Source organism: Anoplolepis gracilipes, chromosome 15, assembly GCF_047496725.1.
Source record: "Anoplolepis gracilipes chromosome 15, ASM4749672v1, whole genome shotgun sequence".
Lineage (NCBI taxonomy): Eukaryota > Metazoa > Arthropoda > Insecta > Hymenoptera > Formicidae > Anoplolepis > Anoplolepis gracilipes.
The window spans coordinates 105769-122376 of NC_132984.1; the positions used below are offsets into that span (position 1 = coordinate 105769).

General features: G+C 35.2%; 1 protein-coding gene across 4 annotated transcripts in view; it reads right to left on the reverse strand.

Annotated features, from left to right (window-relative positions):
• Irsp53 (Insulin receptor substrate 53 kDa) overlaps positions 1 to 16608 on the reverse strand; it is a 96418-nt gene that overhangs the window by 44293 nt on the left and 35517 nt on the right. For all 4 annotated transcript variants that reach the window (XM_072907482.1, XM_072907484.1, XM_072907481.1 and 1 more), the window contains exon 4: positions 992 to 1084. In XM_072907482.1, the coding sequence (XP_072763583.1) occupies positions 992 to 1084 (93 nt within the window). The remainder of the gene's footprint in view (positions 1 to 991; positions 1085 to 16608) is intronic.

Consider the following 16608-nt stretch of genomic DNA (forward strand, 5'->3'; position numbering starts at 1 on the left):
AATGATCTTGTTAGCAACTTTTGTTCGTTGGCATCTAGAGCCGTGGTAAAGAAAGGAGAGGGATAGAAAGAAAGGGAGGGAAAGGGGAAGAAAGGGAGGAAACGGGAGCTTAGCTTTTGGAGCTTAGCGACGGTTAAACGCGCTTTATTGGCTTTGGAAGCCTCGGAAAAGCTCATCCCGTTCGTTCCGGAGCGATGCAAACTTTGACTCTCGGCAACGAAAACTGCTTTATTTGCGCTTTGTATCGACGGAATAAATCAAAGAGAACACATAATACTAATTATACGCTATACGTATAGTTATAGTATTATACATAATTATAGTTGAAATAATAATAAAGCGTTGGAAGAAATAAATTTTTGAAAAGAATTAGTCAAATGTAGATTTTTACTTTGAAAAAAACATGTATAAAAAATATACAAAATTGAATATTTTACAAAAAAAATTGTAAGGTAAAAAAAAATAGAATCTATAGCAGAGAAAAAAAAGTGCGTAATGTAAGTGTATTTTTACAATTAGTGATTTTTTATAACATATTATTAAAATATTAAATAACATCATAATAGTATAATTTGAACATGCTCAAAATACAAGATGGTCTTTTTTTTTGACAATGTCAATCTTCAATGTCGTTCTTTACATAATGATAATTTGTTAATATGTCAGATAAATTGACGAAAAATATAAAGCATTATTTTTTAATGTGGAGCTTAATGTAGAGCGTGTCTTTTTTTTAATATAGTTTTAAAAATAGGTATATTTTCTTTCAAGTCTCACTTTTATTCGCGACATACAACATCGTGGAAAGTTTTTTTTTTTTTTTTTTTTTTTTTCAATTTCGTAGAAACTTTGAGATAAATACTCAAATTTCTTCATTTATGCCATCATCGCTTTTCCATTTTTTTAATATTTATATCAATTGAACAAACTGAAGCGAGTTTTATTTCATACTCTTCGATTCAAAATAATCGATATAAAGTTTCTCACTTACCCACATCCTTCGAACCACCCCATGTTCCTAGTTGAGCTTGACGAGCTAATCGAGACAAAGCATCAACGTAAACTCGTGATGCCGCCGCAGCACCTAGAAAAAAAAAACAAGAAACCAATTGTCGTTAATTGTAGAGTACTATTTCTATTATAGATTAATTTTATTAATATCCATTTTAAATATATTGAACTATGTAGATTAAAATATTAAAGTAAAAAAATGACAGAAAAATCATAAAAATATTAATGATCCTTTATTAGGAGTGTTAATATCAACAATAGCTACAAAATTAATGTGTGTTACCAAATGAATAATCTCTTTTAAAATCGAATCCTTTGGCGAGATGGGCGAGATTTACTTCCGATCGAAGCATCATGTCGATAAAATAAAAAAGGCGAACAAGCCACTCGCGGTTATCAGTGAAAAACGATCCCTTCTCAAGCAGGCTCTCGTTAAGCGTTATGGAGCAGAAAAATTGGGACAACCGGGAAAGAAACGTGGGGTTTAGCAAGACGAGTGGTGGAGTAGCAAGAGAAAAGATGGCGGTAATATCGATGGAGATTGTATGTTCCACCCCCACGGGTAAATCCCTCATAAATAGCAGGCTGGTGCGCAACAGACTCGAAGGACGAGAAAAAAAGGGGGAAGAAAAAACAAAGAGAGAGAGAGAGAGAGAGAGAGAGAGAGAGAGAGAGAGAGAGAGAGATGGACAAGGGATGAAGCTAGTCGGAGAAGGTGCCGTACGTACTATTTCTCGGGAGAAAAGAACTCACAGTGGAGGATTGAAGAGCGCGTCTTTTCTCCATTCCCTTTCCGCTTCCTCTCATTATCGAAAAGTAAAGCCATGCTCGCGCTCGTCGCTCGTCGCTCGTCGCTCGTCGCTCGTCGCGCGTCTCTTTAGAATCGAATGAGAATTTTATTTATTCTTAAAATGCAAAATTTCAAAATTTTTTTCAACGATGAAAATACTATACATACTGCTTTCTTAAATTTTCATCAAAATTTGGATTATCTTTTACCAAAAGATTTCTTCTCTCAAATCTTACAATTAATTGTACACACACGCATTTTCGATAAACTTTGTCTTTTATAATATTCTTCAAAGAAATTCAGAAAATTCAGAGTTTTAATTCATAAAAAGCATTACGAGTAATAATATTATAATTTAATTTTCGTTTCGAGTAAAGACGTTTGTTGTCTTCAAATGAAGTTCTTGAAACGGAAAATTCGAGATGCCTCTCGCGTGGCTAAACGTTAAATTCCCTCTCGGCGATCACAAATATAAGGGATGAGGGTATAGAGTGAATTTATGCTTCATTCGTACATGTTAGGTATACACGAGGAAGAAACGAGTGGAGCGTAAATTATGGCACTCTTGAAACTCGTTCTACCTTCCCCTCTTCCTTTTCCCCTCTCCTCGCAGGCGTCGTTCTTCGACCTCAGACATAGCGCTCGTTTCCAGAGAGAGATTTTTATTTATTGTTTCATGTTACTGAACACGCCATTCTTTGTGCGGCGAGAAAAAAAAATTTGCTTAAAAAAAAAAAAAAAAAAAAAAAAAATATTATACAACAAGGTACGTTTTGTACCAGTGGCCTATACGTCCATCTACACTTATTCGGTACATCTTCTTTAATGATACAATTTTTTATTCAAATTTCAAATTTTAAACATATGTATATATTAATATATACAATATAATAGTATATGATTTTTTTAAATTTAAAAACTTATATTTTTATTATTATTTGATCGATTCAAAAAGTGATATTCCTTCGAGATAAAAGTATCATTTTAATATATTTTTCAAACTATAAACGGCCAAAAAAGAAATAAACCTAACCCCTGTAATTTAAATTTCAAAGATAAATATGAAAACAGCATCCTCGTATCATTCTCTTATATTTATTATTTTTCTTGTTATGTACATTGCGTTTATTATTCACCATTATACGCTGCATTTATTATTTATATGTACATTAGCATTACTGTATCCATTATCATTATCGTTGCAAAAATGATAATAACAAGATTTGTCCGCTTTGCTGTTTCACATGGCAATAATTTCCCCATGAGGACGCCACGCTTCACATATATTCGAGTTTTACAATACAGAATTTTGCAACGGCATCGAAACTCGCACGTCGACAGCTGTCGCCGCCATTTTTCGCGTATATTTCGTTGCAGCATGTAGCGAGACACACGTAAACTAAAAATAAAAAAAAACCGATTTTTCTTGTATAACAGTTTCTCTCTCTCTTTTTTTCTTTTTTTTTTTTTTTTTTTTTTTTACTTTTTATTACAGAATCAAGTTTACGAGGAAAGTTAACTGCGTGGTAAATTTGACCGTAACTTTCCACACTGCAAATTTCAATTTTTGTCACTTATTCTCATTTTCTTTTTTTTTTTTTTTTTTTTTTTTCGAACATTTCATAAATAAACATTTATAATGTACGCAACACACGTAGATCGTAAAACGACGTTTCTATCGCAAAAAAGAATTTTTTGCAAAAATTGTTATTTAATAATTTTACTTTTTCAATCAATTCTATATATTTTTTAAATGTATTAAAATTTGGTTTAGAAAGAAAAATATGTAAAAATATTTTTACATTTTTTCGATATCTTACATGTCTTATCTTTGTAGTTATTTTCAGTTAATCTTTTCATATATTTATTTTTATCTTTTATCATAATTTCTATAATTATACTCCCACGTAAGTGCGCGCACACGTGCACATGCACATGTTACACGTTTCCATTCATTCAAATAATCCATTTTTTAATAAAAATTATTCTCATTTAACGCAAGATATTTTATTAAAATTCTTCGCGTGAATAATTGGAGCTTCAGTCTGAAGCGGTTCAAGTAGTAGTAGAACATTATTAAAACGGCGAGTATCGAACGCGAAACAACGCGGTATAATTGTAAGCAGAAATATTCAGCGCTTCGCGCCCCCCCCCCCCCTCGTCGCTCGGGAATGCGTAAACCGTTTGGGACATAACCCGGAGAAGAGAAGTGGGAGAGGAAAGGGGCGGCGGGGTCGATGGTAGAGAAACGCTGACTCGCCCATCCCCCTTGTTTGCGGCTGTTCCAGCAATCCCCGAGAGCGACTCCGGACTCCGGACTCCGGACTCCGGGGAAGCAGACCGAGTTCGTCATCGGCGACGCACCCCATTGTTGTCCGCTGGTCATCCCTCGTCTTCCCCCAACTGTCGGCAAACTTTGGACTGTCCTGTATCAACCCTTCACCGCAACGTTCCTCGCCCAAGCTCGACTCCAGGAGACATCTCGATATCGATATACACAATATATATACACGGATAGTCGGATATACATACATATATCGTATATATCGAGTTCGAAGAGCGGTCTCTACTACCTGCCGCTTCCGCGAGATGAAAATTCAAGACGTTTCCATATCTGAGGATATAAACAGTATTGAATATTCGAGGCTTTGGGTATTTGTTTGCCGTTTCGAGAGATTGCGTGAAATTTAACATATCTATAATATTTTGTAGAAACGTTGTAAAAAATGTATTTACTACTATAGAAAAAGCTTTAAATCAAGAAACTTAATATAACATTTAAAATTTAAATATTTAGAAATTCAATTATTAGAAAGTTGTCGATAAAATTTTTAAAAATATGGGGTTTTAAATATCAAAAAAAGTTTATTTAAAAAAGTTGCAAAAAAAAATCAATGGTTTTTATTTGAAAATTTATTCCATTTCTTTTTCTTAAAAAAAAAAAATATTTAAAATAAATATATTTTAAATTCTTTTATTACGAAATAGAGGAAAAATTTTTTGCAATATTAAAAATATTAAAAATTTAAGAAGTAAATGTAAAAATTTGAAGAGTAAACATTATTTAAGTAAAAATTACAAAAATTAAGAAAAAAATACAAATATAAAGATTAATAATGAAAGAACAAAATAAAAAGTTACTTAAATTAATCAGAGTATATTTTTAATAAGAAATTAAACCTAATATTCGTCTCGTTCAATCGATAGAAAAATAAGTTAATAATTTGAAATTTAATAAAATTAATTATTTTAAAGACTGGAACAATAAGTGAAGAAAAATAATCTATAAATATAAAATTGTTATGTTAATTTCAATGATTGAAAGAATATAAGAGAAAATGATTTTTTGATTGATTAAAAACGAATAAAGTATTTCTCGAGATACAAAAAAAAATTAAACTTTATTCATAAAATCGTTTTTTTAAGCTAAATTTTTCAGATTCCTGAAAAAAACAAAGCCAATTACGTATTTTAAATTATTCTAAATTTTCTCAAAACGTTGTTCAAATAATACTCGGAGTGAGAAAAACTTCGAACTGCTTAAAGCGTAATTAAGGAGCCGCTTTGAAAGACGATTTCTTAGCTCGGCGCGTCATTTATCAGCGAGTTTGTGAGCTTGCTTAGAAGGGACAGAGATAATAAATTAACGGCGGAGTTTCTCTAAGCGGCTTAACTGCTTATGAGGGTGTTTACCAGGGTCCTTGGGCTGCTTTCGTTAAACGCAACAGGCGCGAATACAGCGTTTGCACCAAGATCTCTCTCTCTCTCTCTCTCTCTCTCTCACACACACACATACACACACACAGAGCATTAATGTAGATTAATGGAAAACTTTGCTGGCCATTTTGGATGCAACTTTTCCTATTACTTCGTCGACAGTTTTCACGACGAGCTATCGACGATTATAAATGAATCTACCGTCGAATCCTAACTTGAGCATTTCCTTCATTTCTTTTTCACCAAGATTTCCATCCACCTAAACTTCTTACCAACAGACTTGGGAAGGGATGTTGATTCTTATTTTTTTCCATTGATTTTACGCAAAAGTTGAATACATACCTATCTCTAAGAAGAAACAATATATAACTGCACAAAGTTATTTTATCAATGAAAACTTATTCCTGACAAAGAACTTATTCATAAATAAAAGTATTATTATTACAGAAATTAGAGTGAAAAGTTTGTTATTGCTTTACGCAACAATTTTTAGAAATATTTTGCAAATTATAGTATAATAATTGCATTTTCCAGAAATATAACAGAAATAATAAACAAAAATTTACTCTTCTCCGCTCGAAAAAAAATCACACACAAATATATTGCAAAATAAAATAATTTCTTGTTATTAAAGATGAGATCCATTATAAAAATATCTAAATATATAATAATAAATAGATATAAGAATGTATGTATGTGTATACATATGTATAATATTATACATATATACTATATACATATATGTATACATAAAAAATAGATAGATAATATATAAAATATAAATATAAATATATATATATATATATATATATATATATATATATATATATATATATATATATATACATATATAGCTGAAGTCCAATAATAAAGATACAAGCGTTGATTATATAACGTAATCCGTACGCGCAATCTCAAAGTCACGGGTATGCATTGTTACATGAGGGTGAGTAGTAACCTAATAATGCACACATACACACACACACACACACACACACACACACACACACACACACACACACACACACACAAGCATTATACTATCATTATTGAGAAGAGCGTCCTTGTGTAATAAAAAATAAGCATATAAGAATAATATAAAGACATGATAATGATGATGATAATAATAATAATAATAAATATGGTTTTTTGTCATACCTAAAAATTTGCCATTCGCACCTTCCCTTAAGAATAACGAGCATTTTTAGCGAGCGCCGTTAATGTGCTTTCACCCTCGGGGAGGTATTTCGAGGGGTAGTTTTAATATTGTTCTCGGATGAGATCTTACCACGCCAGAAAATGCAACGGCATAATGGGAGAAGAGGAAATGTTTGCAACAACATTTAAATTTCGAGCCATCTCTTCGGCCGACTCGAATAAGTATACGTTTAAATATATCGCGTACAGTAACCCAAGGTGGCGGCAAGTCGAGTCATCTATTATATTTATTAAAAATGAAATGTCTTTTCAAATTTAATCATCAGCAGAGCCAAATAGTTTATTGTCAGATAATTTTGCACGAAAAGAACATGTAAGAGAAAAGAACTTGTAAAACATTTAGAATACAAAAGAAAAAAAAAAAGAAAAAAAAAAAAAATAATAGATTTAAATTGCAAATAAAAAATAATGTATATTTTCTCAAAAACACCAGTAACTTTGAAGAGTAAATAAAATAGAAATGTAATCCGCGTAATTGCGGGCGTTCAAAACACGCGAGAAGAGTTTAAAACGACTAAAAAACTAACAAAATGGAACGTAAATGCCAGCCGACGTCGCCATTTTGCATTCCGGAAGTGAATACCGCGGCGGGCGATAATCATGAATTAAGAGACGCCGGCTAATCGACACACCCACCCCTTTCAATTTCCATTCCTGGCTTGTAAAACAGCGCCCTTGCCGTGTCGCCAGAAATACGGAGGGACGAGAGAGAGAGAGAGAGAGAGAGAGAGAGAGAGAGAGAGAGAGAGAGAGAGAGAGGGGGGAGGGGGAGCGATTGTCTCCGGTGATTATGGGTTTCCGGAGTTGTTTGCATTTAGGAAGCCATCAACGCTTAATCGCATTCCTTCCTGCCTCGGGAAATTGCAGTTTTCGGCGACGAAAATGGAGAAAGGCAAAAGGAGGGGGGAGGGGGGGAGAGAGAGAGGAGGTATTATACAACAACCGCCATCTGCCCTTTTCATACATACATTGACCCACCGGCCCCCGGGGCACGAGAATAAAAAGTAGCATCGCGACGCGGAATTCCGCCGACGAGATTGCGCGGAAAACGCGACGCAAAAATTTGTTAAATATCTCTGCGTCGAGCGAGCCGGTGTATTTTGGGAATGGCGAATTTTTGCGCGGCAAAGCCCTTTCTGCGAACTTTGCCGGGAATTTCTAATCAAAAACTCTGCGTTCGATTAAAAATTGCAGAATAATGTACGAATTACAGTAACACTGAATATATCGTATATGTATAATTATTACACGATTAAAATAATGAATTAAAATAACAAAATTTCATTGAAACGACAATAATTATAAAACACATAATTATAAACGACAATAATTTATAAATTTCACGTCTGGTATCTGGTATTTTCTCAGAATTTAATCCGCGGGTACAAATATTCTTTTTTTTTTTCCTACCCCACTAGACTATCCCCGATACATTAGGAAAGAATACCGGTTGAAAACGAACAAAAATCCGCTTTGCGCGGAAATAAACCGCGGGGGTGAGAAAAAGGCAGGACGGTCCTTCGAGAGGGAATAATGAAATTAGAAGCGTCTGCCACTCCGACCGCAACGAGAAAGGGAGGGTGAAAAAGGGCAGAGAGGAGAAGCTAGCAGGGAGGAGGTTGCCCGGAAGGGCCGTCTCGTCGAGGCTGAGCAAAAATAATTGAATCACACTGCGCAGAGCTGCACTGTCCAGAATAAAGTTTACGTTTCAACCTCCCTTCCAACCTCCTCTCTTCCCCCATTCTCCCCCCCCCCCCCTTTAATGCGGCGCCTTTACCTTTCCTCCTCTCCCCTCCTCTCCCCTCCCTCCCTCCCACCATCTTCCTCGGGTTTCTCTTCCTGTGTCGCTTAAAGTGCGCAGCCCCTCGACCCAGCACCGCCACCCCGTTGTCTCATATTTCCATCTTGCTTCTGGAATTTCCACAAGGCGTGACCACCCTTTATCTTTTTGCGTCTCGCCCAGACGACGGCGACGGCGACGGCGACGACGACAGCGGGGGGGGGGGGGGGGGCTCAATCCTCCTGTGAGATTCGGTGCACACGAGGATGTAGCGGAATAATGTAAAGGAATAAAACGACTAGCAAAAAAGAATAATGAGAGGGTCACTCCTTTTCACTCTTGCTTGTCCGCTATTTGTTTTCACGCCTTCGCGGACAATGTCGGTCGGCTTTTCCGAATAATGAAAATTGGATCCTCTCTTGCATTTCGGCAAATAAAAGCAACCTCAAAATTTCTAATTACTGTGAGAAAAATAAATTTCTGACAATAAGAAGCCGACTTGAAATTTATTACGCCTAAAAGAAGTTTATTATAGCCTTTTAAGAGAAAGACTATAATAAACTTCTGATGTATAATATATATGTATAATAATTTAAAAATATAATAATAGATAATATATTGTGTATTATACGTATAATATTATTAAATAGAGTAAATAAACTTTTAAGATGTTTTCGAGATGAATATAATGGAAAGAGAAAAAAAGAAAATTGTAAAACATTAGAAACTAAAATATACGACTAAGGAAAGAAAATTGATCACTTAAAATTACAAAATTATATTTTTCCAATTATGATATCTCGTATATATTTCATATTCACATATCCACATATCCACATATTTAATAATAAAAAAAAAAATATATATATATATATATATATATATATATATATATATATATATATATTTTATACACTTTTATAGAAAAAAAAAAAATTCAATCTGTTCAGTTTTAAACAGTTTATTTACAGCGATATCAGCGTTCTTGCGCAACGCTTTTCGCCGACGTGCTCCAACGATCGGAGTGGAGGGTCCAAATGAGGAAAGAATTGAGGATGATTTATGGGGTGCATGCAGATGTTGGCGTAACAATATTATTGTAAACTTGGCCGATTGCAGCATTGTCGAAGTAGTGGAGGATCGGGAGGCCGGATTCTCGTCGAGCAAACGCGCGAATAACGAGGGGGTAGTTTGCGTTTATTTGCGCTCGTCTTCGTCGTCGTATATTTTACTACAGTAAGCGAACATTCCGCATACATGCGCACGGAGAGGGGAAAGACTCGAAGGGGAGCGCGAAGCGACTTGAAAAATGGAAAAAGAACGGGAAAAAAATGACCGGCAGTCCTTAAGGAAATCGTCGTTATCCAGATAATCAAAATATAATCGCACTGTGGACGAATTCAAATGGAAAAAAAAAAATCATCATTTAATAATAAAATTAAATAAGCAATTAAAAAAAAAAACCATTATATAAAATTAATACAATGAAAAAGAAAATGTACAATATTATATTACAGATTCGCATCTTCATTGCCACGTGGTTGTTTGATAAATTTTCGTACGGGAAAAGAAAAATTCCACGTAAAGAAAAAAATGATACGAGAACCTTAATAATAGTAACAAGTATAAAACCGAGAAGGAAAATGAGGTAAAAGAAACAAAGTGAAAAAACGCGCGCGATATCGCGAAGGATATTATTTAAGGATTACTCTCTGCTTCGCGAACGCAAGCTATTCCGATCCATTAATATCGTTCAGCCGGCAAATTGGATTAAAGGAAATCCATTTAAAGGGATATTAAAGAGAACCCTATCGCAAAGAGGGCCGCGCGCGTCAGGGTCTTGGGCGATTTCTTTTCACTCACGAGAATGAACCGCGAGATAAATCGAGTTCAGTTTCTCCAACAGTGTTGACTTTCACGATCGAATGCCGATGACTTTTGCCGATGATTATTTATTATCAAGTCATCGTCGCACGATGTACATGTATATACGATAAAGTCGTTAGCTAGTATAATAATAAAAAGCGATTTTGATCGTACGACTAACATGTTCACAGCCTATCGTCAAAGCGCTGTCAAGTTGAAGCGATATACACCCTGCTCCAGACTTGCATAAATCTTTGTATATTTTTAATAATTTGGCAAAATATTTGCGCCATCCAAATATAATGAAAAAAATATTATATGTTAAAGATATTTACATCTGATGTCAAATTTTATAAAGTTTCATACAGACATAATACAGAGAAAGAGAATTGTAAAAAAAAAAAAAAAAAAAGAAACATAAGATTATAATGGTTTACAAATCTACTAAATTACAATTTATGTATAATAAATGTATGTACAAATTATATGTGTGTGTGTGTGTGTGTGTGTGTGTGTGTATAGAGTCTAATATTTCATATTATTCAAAATAAAACAAAATATTTAAAATTAAGACTTGTCAACTACTAAAAAAAAAAAAAAAAAAAAAAAAATTTTAAAGTAATTTATAAAATTATGCAATTCGAGTGATTTGGAGTTTGCAGAGAATTTCTTTCAAATCATAGATCGCATATAAAATATGCAATGTATATGCGAATTTGTACGTGTGAAGGTAGCCGTCCCACTTTGTGGAAACTCATTAATTTTTCAGAGTTTTGACTTTATTTTTAATTTTTTTGATAGATCAAACAAACAGTTTTGGTCATTAAATCAAAAAAAAGTGGCTCCGGACAAACTGACAATGAGATGTCAAGTTTACGCTGTGTGTGCTCACTTTGCTCATTTTTTCTCAAACAATTTTTTTAGTATTTCTCGTCAGATTTTAAGTGCTTGAGAGTTTTACAATCCTACAAAAAAATTTGATGTAAAAATTATTAGAATATTAAAATATCAATTAAACAAATTATACCGTCCGGGATACCGCACGTACGTATAACACAAAATAATAATAACCATTTCTCATTTAATGGCCCGAATTGTGGCATCTCATTTAAAGTCGATAGAACTATCGAAATACGATCAACATCTTACCTCAAAAGCTCTTATACGTGTTCTATGATCTACTTATATACATTCGGCGGCATCTCGAGCAATCTAATTTGTGTTTAATTAATTAATTCTAATAATTTTTATGCATAAAACTTTTTGTAGAAATATTGTAGCACGCAAGCGTTTAAAATTTAAAAAGGCAAGAAATGCTACTAAAAGCATTCGAGGACAAAATTAGACGCGGCGTAAACTTGACATCTCGTTGTCAATATGCCTCGAGCTATTTTTTTGTATTTAATGAAAAAAAAACTACAAATATTTTTGTCTAATCTGTCCAGAATTTTTACAGCAGTAGGACACACGCATTGCGAATTAGAAAAATTGTACACTGTACATTGTATGGATGGTACGTTGTGTTGATTCGTTAAAAAAACATGCATGAAAAACAAAATAGCTTTACGAGCTAGCACGATACAAGTAAAGTACTTTATTATAACAATAGTAATTATTAATATTCGAACGTTTCGATCCTTTCTTTGGGCCATCCTACAAGTGTTATAACAAACGGATATAATAAAAAGAATGGTAGAAATATCACTTGCGGCGAACATAAACTTGAGAATTAATTCAAACGATATAAAGGTCATAAAGTTAAAAACAAAAATTAATGCAAAACGTCAGATTTTAAAAAATATACAAATATGTACATACGATACGTATAATAATTACTATTGTTGTAATAAAGTAAGCGCGCTACTACTTTATTTACCGCGCTAGTTTGTAAAATTTGTTTTAGTTTCTTTCGATTGTACATTATGTTTAGAAAGTCGATTAAAAATTAATAGTATATATACAATCAATCATATTGTATTTAATTGGTTGGTTGGTTGGTTGGATTAATCTTATGTTTATTTTTAAGCAGATTTAAGATTACTTTTATTATCCGAGTTGGAAAACTCGCAAGTTTTCCAACAATCGTACACAATGATCGTATACATGTATTTCTATATAATTGAAAGCTATGGATTATCTACTAAAATCAATAAAAATTTTCCGATTTCCGATTGATAAATGCGAGGAAAAAAATTGTTGATTCGACCACGAATATTTGCCATTATGTTTTTAGAAGAAAAAAAAAAAAAAAAAAAAAGCACATCCCCCGCGCGGGCTATAATTAATTAATACTGTTTTCATTAATTGGCATTATAATATAATTAATAACGATGGCTCTGCGAAATTTAAATCCAATTCCAAAGACATTCGACGCTCGAATCGGCAAGAGATGGAAACGCGCAACGAAAGCGGGTGGAAAGTGGAAAGTGGAAAGCTGGACTTTCTGTCGTCATCGACGACGACGACCTGTCTACGAGGATCCTGTCTTAGGTCTTGGGTCGGGGTTAATTAACGACGCGGCATGTCGCGATTAGCCGAAAGCGAACGATCCGGAAGTGCGTGACGGTTGCATTAACACAGCCCCGGTATGCAGGTACGTATCGGGCCGCCCCGTTAATAGCGGATACCTAAGGTATTCGCTATTAACGGGGGAGGGGGTGAATTCCAGGTGATGCTCCAGCGGAAGCTCCATTTACCTTCTCTCGCCCGCGCGCGGTATTATCGCGGTCGTTATCGTAATTCGACCAACGTAACATCCAAATCCACTTTGAGCGGAATTATGCATCCATTAAATCAGCCCAAGTTCTCACGTCTACGTACTTATATACCGCACGTACCATATATATATATATATATATACGTAAACGTTCTCTCATTGTCAGAGATTTCTCTGCCTCTTTCGCTTTCGCAATCTATCTTCCCGATCTATCTTGGTATCGGTATTCACGTCTAGACAAACAAATCTTTTACTCCGTTACACGATCGCGCGACGATAACAACGCGACGTCGCGTCATCGTGAATTCTGCCTATGTCGGTGAGAAAATAAGTAAATATAGATGAGCATTGAATCGATAAACCATTTTCGGACACGAAATGTCAATTTATGTATTGTACATATAATATCTGGGGATATAATGTCGGTCACGATTTAAAGTTACCCTCCTCCCCGCTTGATTACAGCTCGGTTAAATTATCGAGGCGATAACACACGGACTATCGTCGCTATTTCGCTTATCAATCCCGAGTTTTTCCGCGCGATAAGGCCACGCGTCACTTTTGACGCGGGAATATACAATACATATCGTGTATATGTAGGTATATATTGTACACGGCGCTCTCTCTCTCTCTCTCTCTCTCTCTCTCTCTCTCTCTCTCTCTCTCTCTCTCTCTCTCTCTTTCGCCCGCTTCGCGCGAAAGGGATCTTTTCGTGTCAGTTTCGCGCGTGGGATCGCACGCTCTTTATCTCGCGCGTATAATTCACCTCCCTCTCGCGTTTATTACACGCTTTATTTATGCGCATTACGCGCGTATACGCACAACCGACACGACGTAAAGCGAGGCCGAACGTTTTTTATGCAAAGCGGAGTCATTTTCACGCAACACTCTCTCTTTCTCTCTCTCTCTCTCTCTCTTTCCTTCGCTCACTCGATCGCGTAATATTCGGGAAAATAACTTCCACCGCTTTTTCCGCGGTGAGATTTTCGCCATGGCGCAAACTGCAGTTACGCGAGAGAACGCGAACGGAATATATTAACCGTTAGATTTTATACATTGTGCCTGGCGTCGTTAAATACACGATATTAAAGCGTATACACAGAGTGCTCCAGAAATACCAATTTTTTTTTAAATTGGAATTCTCTCTTTTCCTCTCTCTATTTTTCAGAATTAAAAAAATAATAAAATACCAATCTTTTTTATCTCAACAAATATCTCTGCCGAGAAAATCTACATTTTATTATAATTAAACTCGTAAACTATATTATTAATCTTTAGGGAGAAAAAGAGAGCGAAGGAAGAAACGTTACAACGCGTACACGTCTCTGATGTGTGATGAAAAATCAGTAAATATTCCTTCGACTTACAAGAGTTTACAAGATTCAATATCCAAGAATTTTTTATGTTTACGATTACGAATCTAATTGTAAGCTCAAAGTCGAGGTAATCTAATACGATGAGCCAGTTTGGTAATCTAACGATTAAGGGTAACTATGCCGGAATAATATCAAACGATTCTTACAACGCGAGTAGTAAAAACAAAAAAATATTTGTAAAAATAAAATACATTATTATAATTAACCCTTTTGCTATGGTGAAAATGACAACGGGTACCAGTACGCCACCGCTGAGCGGGACTTTGTGACCTATAAGTGAAAAAGTTAAATGATGTGGTAGAAAAGAAAATTCTCTTATATAATTAAACTAATTTCCTCACTTTGCGACTAAAAAGTACCAAAGATTTATTTGTCAGATTACATTATCATCGTTATTATACAAACAATACGCTCCGCAAACGCGGATGGCAAACATCTCGCCAAATTCCAAAGCGCAAAACAAAATGACAAGGTTTGACAGTCGGGAGTGCACGCGTTTAACTCGATACTCGCGCGCGCGCGCGCGCGATATTTTCGACCCTTCGAGAGGAAATCGATATTAAAGAGCGACACCGACCCGGAAGGATAGAAAAGGGGAGAGAGGGGAGGGGGAGGGAGGAGAAGAGGTAGAAGAGAGAGAGAGAGAGAGAGAGAGAGAGAGAGAGAGAGAGAGAGAGAGAGAGAGAGAAGAGAGCGAAAGGGGGCAGAAGGGGGAGAAGAGAGAGAAAGGTAAAGAGATGGCGCGAAATTGAAATTGCAGGAACCCGCGGGGCCGAATCTGGAGAGGCTGGGAGGGAGCGTGGATTAAAAAAAAAAAAAAAAAATCTGAGCGAAGGGAGGAAGGGGGAGACATATGCCGGCGGGAAAATTGAGCGTTTCACCTGCACCAGATTCCATAATTAAAATCAGTCAGTACTCGGGCGCGCTCGTCATTGTCCATACCACGCGGACGTTCACCCCCTTTTTCCCCTCTTGCTCCCCGAGATCGCTGTCACCCTTCCTGTCCACGTTCGATGACGTCTCTGCGCGCATTTTTGCGCTATTTAACGAGAAAACTTTTCAAATCACATTCGCTACCGCCCGCAGGACAAGGATCACAGATTCTCCGCGATCCTTGTCCTGTCTGTTTCTGTCGCGATCGTTTTTCCCTCGCGAAAAAAAGATGCCTGAAACGAATCTAATTCCAAGTAACCGTTATTACGAATAACAAGTACTATATATATATATTATGTGATTTAATTACATATCTGTAACTGTATCTTTTATCATTTATCTAATATAATTACATATTTTTTACATGTTATTATTGTCATAATAGTAATGCAATATTATATTATTATTAAAATGTGCAAAAGTTTAAACTTAAACGACGGCATTCATCACCGTTCTAAAATTTCATTCGTCTCTTTTTCATCATAGTGCTCCTTATAGCACGTAAAAGGGAAAGAGAGAGGAGGTGGATGATATTCCAAAGAACGCATCGTGCATCCTTTTTATTTATTTATTTTTTTTTTCTTCTTCTTCTTCTTCTTCTTCTTCAGTCGACTGGAAATGCGGAACTGTTGGTATTTAAGTGGCGTCCTTAGAAAGCGAGCGAATGGCGTAGAATCGGAGAAAGGATGCGGATGCGGATGCGGATGCGGAAGGAAGAAAGGAAGGAAAGACGAAGTTCCTTGCGGGATTTTGAGCGGAGGCCCTCAAAGTGCCTCAACGACTCGTTATAAATTGTCGCGAAGTCGGCTGCCGATAGGGCGCGGAATACAGGGAGTGGGATTGAATCCAAGTTCGACAATCGACGGAGTTTCTTCCGGTGGAACAAATTAATTATGTGAATTAAACTAACGAATCGCGTTCTGATAGCGCTCCGCCAGAGTTTGATTAATATACATATTTAAAATATGATTGAATTTAAATAATTTGAAAAAAATGTGATTTTAAAGCGAGAGGAAGAAAAAGAAAATATTAAAGAAAGATTAATAATTTAAGGTGAAAAAATTGGATTATTACAAAAAACATTGATAATTATTCAGGTTTTAGTAAAATTATATTAAACATTAAACTACGTTACATGTATTAATTATATTATATTATTTTATAGTATTATTATGGTATATTTTTATTTAAAAATAATATA